This window comes from Ascidiella aspersa, chromosome 2 (genome assembly GCF_963924565.1).
Source record: "Ascidiella aspersa chromosome 2, kaAscAspe10.2, whole genome shotgun sequence".
NCBI classification, from domain to species: Eukaryota; Metazoa; Chordata; class Ascidiacea; order Phlebobranchia; family Ascidiidae; genus Ascidiella; species Ascidiella aspersa.
This window is the reverse complement of record NC_139448.1, coordinates 8,744,012-8,755,366: the sequence shown is the minus strand read 5'-3', so window position 1 is coordinate 8,755,366 and position 11,355 is coordinate 8,744,012. Positions and strand designations below refer to the sequence as shown.

Here is an 11,355-nt window from a genome sequence, read left to right as displayed (position 1 = left end):
AAAAGTGAAAAAAGACAATCGAAAACCTGAGTTTACCGTTCGATTTAGCGCACAAATATGCAACTAAAATCTATGTTGAAATACTTTGAAGGAGATAGACCTGTTGAAAATAATTTTTTTAGCGCTACGGCGTACCTGAAAATAACTAGCGCCGTTTAGGACCATTCCGGCTTACTTTCATCTGGTTAAAACCTGGTCATAACATTATCCATTTTGATATGAATAGTTTGGGTGCCACTGAGACAGACAACTATTTGGGTTTTTTGTTGTTGCACGAGGAGTTTCAACGATGGGCTATCAAAAGTTAAGAAAGTCATAAATGATTAAGAATTCTCATTTTAATGACATCTTATAATACATAGATTCTTTTGTTAAGTCAACTATTGATTGACTTCGTGGCCTAAAACCATATTCGCGTGTCGCATAACAAACAGTCTTTTCTAGAGACTTTTCAAACCCAAAAGTCTTAAAAAGTATAAAGTTATATTGTTATAAAAAAAACTTAAAAATGCAATATTTTAACTTATCTAATTAGTAAATTAAAAACAATAATATTTTGACGTGCATCATCGTGTTACAACAAGTGTGACAAAATATATTATGCAGTTTGATTCCCACCCCGGACGATATTTCAGTTATGGATATGTACAGCAAATTTTGCGGGAATTTTGCTCGCTTCGGAAAACCTTCAGACGACGATTTTAGCGAATGGCCTCCATATGTTAACTACAAACAGGCGAGTTTGGATTAATTTGGGTTGTTTTCTCGATAAAGGATTGTTTTCTCGAAAAAGAGCTTCGAGTTGAAAGTGATTTTCTGCACTATTATGTAGTCCAGTGGTTCCCTGTCAGGGTATCATTTCTAGAGTTAAGAGTTTTGAGAGATAATTTGGATTCTTAAAGAATGTGATTTTTGCTCAAAAAGTACAATAAATCAAATTATTATATTGTCCTAAATTGTGTAGAGTTAATGTGTGTTGTTCCAGCATCGGTAATGTGACATTACATTGAATTACTTGACGAAATTCTTTTAGGGGTGTCGTCATATATTTATATTTTCTCATTGGGTTGCCGCAAGCTATAAAAAACTGTAGGCTGTGTTACCGTTTACCGATCTGTGTATCAATGTCCAACAAGCTTAAAATAACAGGAATTATATTAGTGCTAATAACACTGCGTCTATTCGGCGTTAGATGCTTTTCGTTTTATATTTTCTCACACTTGCTTGAACTTTGCAAACTCAACGTCAGACGAAAAACCAAGCGACCGTCGAGCCCTGGTCGAATATCCGCATCAAGGCGCCAGAGAGCGAGGTTGAGCACGAATACAGGAGAAAGTATTGTGATTACTGGGACACCACCGGAATATATATTAATGAGGTCACAGACCCTACTATCAGCAGCTCAACAGCGTCTCAAGCGGAAGAAACGACCTCAGGCGGAACGAGTTTAATCCCGCCAGACTTAAGCTATGGAGTAACATTTTACTTTGCGTCAGTTTTCATGGGAAATTTCTTGTGCTGGTATATTCCGTAACAATTGAGTCTTCTAGCGTGAAATATTTTTGTATCGTGTTGATGTTGTTGGTTTTGACAGTCTTCTTCATCATTTATTTAGGAATGTGAAAAACAGCTTTGGCAGCAAACTATAGAGATCTCCCAAAAACACGGGCAAACCTCATCAAGTAATACTATATTCTTGTTATATTTAACTATTTTGCGCGTCTTTTAATTTTGACTGCGCATCTGTTCGAAAAAACGTTAACATTTTCATGTCTGAAATTGTTGCGCAATTTGGTTAAAAATGCTTCGATGACAAATGTAGTCTCCTCGGTCTTTATTGTCAAATGAACATAAAGCTAATTAAAATTGCTGCATGATTGAATATGTTAGTTTTCATGAGTGGCAAAGCTCTATCTGTTTAATGATAAGAATAACGTTAATTTTAACATGTTTAAAACATCGTTCGGAACTATGGATATGTTTTACTGTGTTACTCCAGGATGTTTGTATGCGAACAGCAAATACAGTTTAATCCGTATATATATATGTGAGCTGTTTAATCTTTATTTCAAGTCAAATGATTTGGCATTAGGCGATCCACATAACATTTTAGTTGACAATAGACCCGGAACCTTTTCATCGAAAAGTAGAATTCGATCTTTTTCGAAAATTGTAATAATATAGCTTACTGTAGTTTAACATCCCTAATCAACATGAGTGACGTTTTTTCATAGTATTGTGTAGCAGTAGGCCTACAGCTGAACATTCGCAACGTAGGCCTACACAGTTTTAAACAATGGTTAAAAACAAATGTATCTTTTGTTAATCGCTGAAGCATAAGCCTCAAACTTTCGATCTGTCACTGCAGTTTCCATTTACAAAACTAAACAATGCTGGTCTTCAATAGCCGATAACTTAATTAGGGTTTTGTAGTTAAAGCTAGTTTTCGTACGCTGGACGGCCTGTGCCACTTTAAATAGATTTAAACACATAACAATTAGTTTCGATGTTACTTATTAGTTCAAGCTGTGCTAGACGTCAGCTTACTTCCGCCCATTATCTCAAATGCGCAACGTTTTACAATTGATATTATCAACTTTTACAAATAGCGAAACGTTTGGTAGGCTGTTGACTCCCGGAAGAATCGGGAAACGGGGTTGCATCTACATTTTCTGAAAAAGATTAACGGTGTTTTACAAACAAATAGTTAAACTTTTATTTTTGCTTCAGTCTAAGACATAAAGATATTAGCAAAAAGAAAAATGAATAGTTTATAGCAGTACTTCTTTTTGCCTTGGTAAAGTTTTTATATCCGCATTAAGACGCCAGAGAGCGAGGTTGAGCACGAATACAGGCGAAAGTATTGTGATTACTGGGACACCACCAGAATATATATTGATGACGTCACAGACCCTACTATCAGCAGCTCAACAGCGTCTCAAGCGGGAGAAACGACCTCAGGCGAAACGAATTTAATCCCGCCAGACTTAAGCTATGGAGTAACATTTTTCTTTGCGTTAGTTTTCATGGGAAATTTCTTGTGCTGGTATATACCGTAACAATTGAGTCTTCTAGCGTGAAATATTTTTGTATCGTGTTGATGTTGTTGGTTTTGACAGTCTTCTTCATCATTTATTCAGAAATGTGAAAACAGTTTTGACAGCAAACGATAGAGATCTCCCAAAAACACGGGCAAACCTCATCAAGTAATACTATAGTCTTGTTATATTTAACTGTTTTGCGCGTCTTTTAATTTTGACTGCGCATCTGTTCGAAAAAACGTTAACATTTTCATGTCTGAAATTGTTGCGCAATTTGGTTAAAACTGCTTCGATGACAAATGTAGTCTTCTCGGTCTTTATTGTCAAATGAACATAAAGCTAATTAAAATTGCTGCATGATTGAATACGTTAGTTTTCATGAGTGGCAAAGCTCTATCTGTTTAATGATAAGAATAACGTTAATTTTAACATGTTTAAAACATCGTTCGGAACTATGGATATGTTTTACTGTGTTACTCCAGGATGTTTGTATGCGAACGACAAATACAGTTTAATCCGTATATATATGTGAGCTGTTTTATCTTTATTTCAAGTCAAATGATTTGGCATTAGGCGATCCACATAACATTTTAGTTGCCAATAGACCCGGAACCTTCTTATCGAAAAGTAGAATTAGATCTTTTTCGAAAATTGTAATATTATAGCTTACTGTAGTTTAACATTCCCTAATCAACATGAGTGACGTTTTTTCATAGTATTGTGTAGCAGTAGGCCTACAGCTGAACATTCGCAACGTAGGCCTACACAGTTTTAAACAATGGTTAAAAACAAATGTATCTTTTGTTAATCGCTGAAGCATAAGCCTCAAACTTTCGATCTGTCACTGCAGTTTCCATTTACAAAACTAAACAATGCTGGTCTTCAATAGCCGATAACCTAATTAGGGTTTTGTAGTTAAAGCTAGTTTTCGTACGCTGGACGGCCTGTGCCACTTTAAATAGATTTAAACACATAACAATTAGTTTCGATGTTACTTATTAGTTCAAGCTGTGCTAGACATCAGCTTACTTCCGCCCATTATCTCAGATGCGCAACGTTTTACAATTGATATTATCAACTTTTACAAGTAGCGAAACGTTTGGTAGGCTGTTGACTCCCGGAAGATTCGGGAAACAGGGTTGCATCTACATTTTCTGAAAAAAATTAACGGTGTTTTACAAACAAATAGTTAAACTTTTATTTTTGCTTCAGTCTAAGACATAAAGATATTAGCAAAAAGAAAAATGAATAGTGTTATAGCAGTACTTCTTTTTGCCTTGGTAAAGTTTTTGGTGTGTGATGGTTGGTGGAACACAGGTAAGCGTTGGCATTACTTTTATTAAATTTTTGCTCTTTTATAAATCTTACAACTTTTATTTGAATAGTTTTACAGCTAAGCAAGTATGTTTACATGCTGTTGTTATAAGCATGTACCCCGATCAGGGCCGTAACTTCGTTCGGCTTTTGGGCGCCCAGGGGCGAATCCAGGATTTTCCGGGGGGCATGAAAAAATCAGATATGACGTCAGATAGTTATGCCATAACGTGACGCCAGGAGGTTATCTCAAGGGCACCACACACTGCTTTACAAAGATGTTATCGATTAGCGCAAAGCTAAATAAAGAACTGACAAACCGTTTATTTGACGGCGCGATGAGACTCACGACGCCTTTGAGATAAAATATTTTATAAAAGTTTGTTACGAAACAAACGCTATAAACATAACGAGATTTCGAAAAAATGTTTATGTGTAAGAAAAGGCAAAATACAGTTTGAGGGTGGTGTGGCAAGTTAGCCTACCATCAGGATTCGCCTCTGGAGGTGACATGTTTCATAATAACCAATTAAGATCATTTTTTTAGCTAAAAAAAGGTTTCTGATATTTGCAATGTTTTCGAAAAATGCCGATAATTAATATGACTCTTTTTGTTAGGGGAATATCGTCAAACGTGTAATAATTGATCCTTAAATAAGTAATAAACTTAAAGCCGCCAAACAGTTACTATGTGAATATTTCAGATCAAATTTTTAACAAGTTTACCAGTTTTTACCAGACATATTAAAGAAAAACTAGCAGCACGTTCCGTCCCCAGCTCTGAGGCACATCTGCATTACACCGACTGAACCGGTTGTAGTTACGGCTCTTTCCCTGTTTAATTCCCCTTGGACCCGCTCTCGAAAAAATGAAATAAAAAACTAAATTAAAACATACCTAAAAAAACGGCGATTGATGTTTAAATGTAGTTCAACTTAGCAACTAGTAAAAAAAAAAAAATAAAAAAATTTTTAGCAACTAATAAATGGCAAGACATTGTACCTTGTTTATTTAGGTTGCAGCCGCAGGATTCAACTTGCTTCGACTCGCAGTGGTTTTATCAGCTCATTAAACTACCCGAACGAGTACCCAGCAAACTCGAAGTGCACCTACCGCTTCACAAGCACCAATAACGACCGTCACATTAAAGTCAGCTTTGTGGCTTTTCACCTCGAACAATCATCAAACTGCAAGTAAGTTGATATATCGCTTAACGTTTCAACAACTACGGCCTGCTAATATCAATTATCCAGCCAACCACCTATTTTACATACTGAAAGCGAGGTCGCAAACCCAATTTCCTTAATGCATTCTTTGTATGTAATTAAACTCATTCCCTATTGCCCAAAAATATCCCAGGCCCGCCTTGAGTAACAGTTATGCTAATGAAATGCTTCAAAAACTACAAGTTCTTCATTAAAATGGTTCGTCGAAGTTTGCTATTTACACCGAGACCCTTCTGAGTTGGGCTTTGGCCCACGTCTAAGGTTTGATGATCCCTAAGTTTGGTATAGCATATAGAGCGGTCATGCTAAATTCTACGTCAGATGCACATTGGCGTCATTTATGTGAGAACAGTAAAAATAGCCTGGAGCCAACTAATAATAGTATAAAAATACATGGTAAATGAAATATACCCCTGTGCTAAAAAATAATTGGGAAAATACAGGAAAAAGTGAACATATAAACTTAATATTTTAGTTTTTCATTTTGAATAGCCAGTCCGACCTTTCTTGTTTGAATTCAATCGTTACTCAATCACTGAATTACAGCAATAGGTTTCGAGCCAACTGACAAAGCCGTTTTCTGAAAACTTCCATATCACTACTTTTTGTACTTTTGTCGAGAGGCACAAACACATAATTACAAGGGTTGTTAAGCTGGGGCTACGGACCCTTTGGGGGTCCATGAACTAGTTTTAGGGGGTTCATGAAGGCCTAATAAAAATAGTAGTGTATATTTAGGAAGTAATCAATTTAAAAAAACAACTTAAATTAAATTGAAACGGCTTTGCACTGAATGTAGACTTCGTTACACTTTAACATTTTTCGGACCGAAATCGGCAGATTTCTAAAGTCGTACCGGGAAGTCAATTTTAAAAATTCTCCCCTTCCGTGGTCCGCGCAAAGCGAAAAAAAAAATTAGGTGTCTACGGTAAAAAAGAACCCTTGTTCTATTACCTTGAAAATCTGGCTTACTGTGTTATTCACTGCTTTAAGAACTTTAATGTTACAGGTACGACTTCCTGGCAGTGTACGACGGATCAAGCACGAGTGCGAGGTTGCTTGGTAAGCATTGCGGTCAATTGATTCCCCCCTCACACACCAGCAGTCAAATGTATATGACGGTCCGCTTCAAATCGGATTCTTCCTCTCAATTTTCTGGCTTTCGAATGAGATATGAAACTGGTGAGTTCGATATGTTTATATAATTTAGCACTCCAGGAAAAATACCATACCCATATATTTGACTTTTTTCCACTTTAAGTCCATTATTGGTCAGAACGGTCAAAAAAAAATTTTTTTCTAATACTAATACAAAGACTAAACTTTTTTATTGAATTAAACGTCGTCATTCCTAAATCAAATCAGCTTTTTCTTTGTACCGGTATGTGTTTTATCAAATGTTATTTTTTGGAAACATAAAATTCGCAGACAGCTGTGGTATCCAGCATTTCCGGTCCGAAAATTGGAAAACTGATAACTATTGGCAATGTCATATCAATGCAGTTTAATGACAAACTAATATTTAATCTATTGCTTTTTAACAGTAAATGGTGGTCTGCGGAAGATTGCTAATGTTTGAAAAAGTTGATAATACAAAATAATTAGTCATAACTTGGCTTTGTTTTGTTGCTCATGGATGAATTATTACGATACACGTTTACTCTTTTTGATATTTTTAGTTACCGAATCTGCAAATCAAAATTGTGACGTCAGTGTTGAATTGGCCGCTGGCACCAACGATTTGATCAACTCTCCAAACTACCCGGGAAATTACCTGCCTAACTCTGAGTGCACCTACCGGATCACGAGTCCGACTAGCGCATTGCACGTTTCAATCACCTTCGTAGCTTTTTACCTAGAATCCTCCCCGGGATGCGAGTAAGTTTGTTTGAAAATATACTCAAAGGTAAAAAATGATTAAGAGGATACGGTGAAAGACAAAATTCTTACATCAGGTACATGATGATGACGTTTTCTATGAGCACTTTAACAGCAGTTGGGAGCCAAATATACACGTGCGCCATTACTTGTAAATGTTGCGAGTAAACCATTGTCTATTTTGTCTTAAACCTAATCTATCTTTGAATATTACTAAAGCTATATAGGTTCAAAGATTTAGACAGATTTAAATTTATTTCGGAACAACCGTATACACATGCGAAAAATTTAGATAAACTAAGCGTCCGTAGTTCCTAGGGGGCGGCAAAAGACGGTTAAATCATCTAGTCAGCTGCAAAACTCTTCGTTTTCGCTGACTCTCAAACCAGCTTCAACAATTTTTAAACGACATACCTCGACTTTCCTAAAATAAAAAGTTTTCCACGTTTGAATAGTGTAACATTAACATTGTAGTCTTTGTATAGCTGTTCTTTAGCTCTTCCAAACTTGTATCCCAAAACAGTAAAAATTAGACACTTTCCGTTTACAATGATTTCTTTTAGTCAGTGTTATAACATAAACAATGTTTTATCAACAAAAATTATGCTACGGAAGGTATATTGCTTCGCTTTTCAACACAGTGGTCTACCGTCTATAAATCTATTCTGCTTTCCACAAGATCCCCTGTTATTTCATAGCTTGGATTACCTAGAGGTGTACGATGGACAAAGCACCAGTTCCAATGTGCTTGGAAAACATTGCGGCTCCACAATCCCGCTTTCTCACTCCAGCAGTGGAAGGTACATGACCATATTCTTCAAATCCGACGGGTCGAAGCAACATTCGGGCTTCAGCATAAGATACGAGGCCGGTATGTTAATTTTTGCATATTATTCTGAAAGCTATGGCGTATCCGCCGTACTATTTTGCACCATGTTAAGATTTGCAGTCTTGTCAGATCCGTTTGTAACTTCAATGTCAATTTCAATGCCCTCATCCAAATACAAGATAAAATTAAAAGGTTACCTTTATTTTTAACACATATTCAACACATATAAAAAGAAAGGGAATATACAAGCTTGGATAAGAAATGTTTCAGTTCTTTTTAAATTTCCTTTAATTAAAGTAGCAAAACGTAAATTGGTAAACATATGGTCGAAAATATAGTAAAACAGGTCATTTTATGTAAACATAATTTACTACTCACAGAATTTTGAATTCTTTGTTAGATCTAGTGGACAGTTCCAAGCACTGTGCTACCAAACACGTTCAAAAAGGCTTGTTAGAAATATTATATAATAATCTAATATGAAAATAATTTCGGAGTCCTAAACTGTTTCTTCCATTCGAATTGCTGGTGCTTATATTTAAAATATAAATCGAAGAAGAAGTTAAGTTTTCATCATTAACCTTTAAATTTCTAGGTATATTACGCATCACATGGTAACGCCGTAACTATTTTTGGTAAATCCTATAGTTGTTTAAAATCAAACTTGATCTTCAGTTCCAGCTTTTTCTCCAAGCACATGCGGACAGACGATAGCGGTAGTTCCGACATTTAACGGAACGATTTACTCGCCCAATGACCCGCTGGGTACGAGTTCGGACTGCACTTACTTACTCACCGCCAAAAGTGACGCGTATTGCGTTCGAATTATATTCGTGACTTTCAAACTGAAGGATCATTGCGGGTAGGATATCATCAAATTTATATACATATATATATATATATATATATATTTTTTTTTTTACTTTATCTCGTCACTTAAATTTCATATTTTTTAATCCTAAATATGTCTTTGTGAACTTTGATGAAATTGTTTAGCTCAACAGTTTCGTGCGTCCAATCGAACCCCCGAAAATAAAAGTTTTGACATTTCAACGACATAAAGGCGTACTTCTGCTTTATCTTTCTATTGAAGCTTTTGTATTGAAAGTAGCACCTCTTCTTTGAAAGTACCACCTCAACTTTAGCCAAATAAACGACCTGTTTGCTGTTCCCAATGTTACAACTTAATTACGCCACACTCAGATGTACGTTTTGACTTAACTTACGGCATCTTTAAATAAAGTAAGCCCTCCCCCGTCTAAACAGGGATTCTGTAACCGCATCTGATAGAGGAGGCTGTAAAATAACGGTATATTTATGCAGGAGGGAATATCTAGCGGTGTACGATGGATCAAGCACTGACTCAACATTGTTGGGCAAACATTGCGGTGCCTCCCTTCCACCAACCTATGTTAGCAGTGGAATGTACATGACCATCTACTTCAAATCATCGGCCAACTACTACAACTACTACTACTATGACCAGCAGATTACATTCTACAGAATAAGATACTTGGCCGGTCAGTAGAGTTTCTAGCAAGGCTGCGGAGTAGGTTAAAAATAACCCGAGTCTAACTCCCGAGTCCGACTTTGGCTATTATAATATACCCGAGTCCAAAATATTCCACTATTTGATATTTAACTTTTACGATTTACAGTTAGCGACAATATAAGTTTTAATATTTGGAAATGCCCATACGCACGTCAGACTCGGGACTCGAGTAGTTTTACGTGGTCTTACGCGAGTCGCGAGTCTTGAGTCCAAGTCCGGCAAAACAAACCACCTCCGTCGAGTCCCGAGTCCCCATTCCGACTCCGCAGCCCTGGTTTCTAGTTGCCGGACGTTGTTGTGTATACTAAGCATAGAAACAGCATATGTATTGTTTTTATGTATGGTCACCACGCACGGATCTAGCATTTTATTTCATTAAACATTTTTAGAGATGGCGTCACAGAGTTACATCAAAACGTGATGTCACAAAACTACGTTTAAACGTGATGTCATAAAAAACAATCTTAGAACACTCGTCAGCTAGTTTATTTGTTAATTTTAAGCTGAGAGGTGTTACATTTATTACGAAAGCTATTAAAAATATGTTATCGATTGGCGCTAAGCGATAAAACGCTTTTATATCGTTCAATTTGCAATAATTAATTATGTTTTCAAAGTTGTGATGGCAACTTTGTGCTTTCGGAAAAAGTTTTTTTCGAAAAATCGGCCAACATATACTTGAAATATAATTTATATTACCACGGAGAGTTTGCATATAGCCTTAATAATAAAAATAGACAAGACATACAGTTGAAGGGCCATAGACATATGCGCCCCCTACACTAGATTCATCCCAGATGGCCACCGTGCGTTGAAATATCACAGTTAATATATGACATACAAGACATTGGCTAGATAATCTACGCTAAATATATAGGACAGATTATTAGGATGAAATAAAATATATGAATTAAATCACTTCTATATTCGGAAAATTATGCTTTGTGTATGTAGTGAAAGTATTGGATCAATATTTTTGCTTTACAATACAACGAGGTATGCCTTTGGTCATAGGACATAGGCAAGTTTCGTGATTCCACAGAACAATTGCTGTAGCCGAACTTAATCGCACTCTTCAGTGACTGTAGGACCGGAACGGTTTAAGTCGCAATTTCCGGGGTTTGTTTTATGTCTTCGATGCAATTTCGCTTTTGAATGCTCTTTCTTTCTAACAATAGTATATACACTTTTATAATCAGTGCCTTCTCACTATGCTGAAAATGAATAAAGAGTTGTTCGAAACGTTTAAAATGATACCTACTTCTGTATGGGATTTGATATTCTTATTACGTATTTTTACAACCTTCAACCATTATTCTCCAACATTTCTCTTAACTTTTCTAGCTATATCACTTTAGGTCGAGTAGATAGCCATCATCCTGATTAAGGCGTTTCGATACGAACTTGCATCCTTTTCACTTAATGTGACACATTAACTGAAATATAATAAGTTCGCCTTTCGGCTTTGAAATTCATTATCAAGCTCCATTATCACTTTAAAAATTGCACTATAGT

General features: G+C 36.1%; 1 protein-coding gene across 1 annotated transcript; it reads left to right on the top strand.

The window, feature by feature from the left end:
* The first annotated feature begins 4,275 nt into the window (after positions 1–4,275).
* On the top strand, positions 4,276–10,531 carry LOC146163441 (tolloid-like protein 2). The gene is made up of 7 exons (XM_083381648.1): positions 4,276–4,358; positions 5,371–5,548; positions 6,591–6,763; positions 7,261–7,459; positions 8,158–8,330; positions 8,964–9,150; positions 9,612–10,531. Exons 1-7 carry the CDS (start codon positions 4,286–4,288, stop codon positions 9,814–9,816), a joined length of 1,188 nt encoding a protein of 395 aa, XP_083237774.1. The 5' UTR covers positions 4,276–4,285; the 3' UTR covers positions 9,817–10,531.
* The last annotated feature ends 824 nt before the right edge of the window (positions 10,532–11,355 follow it).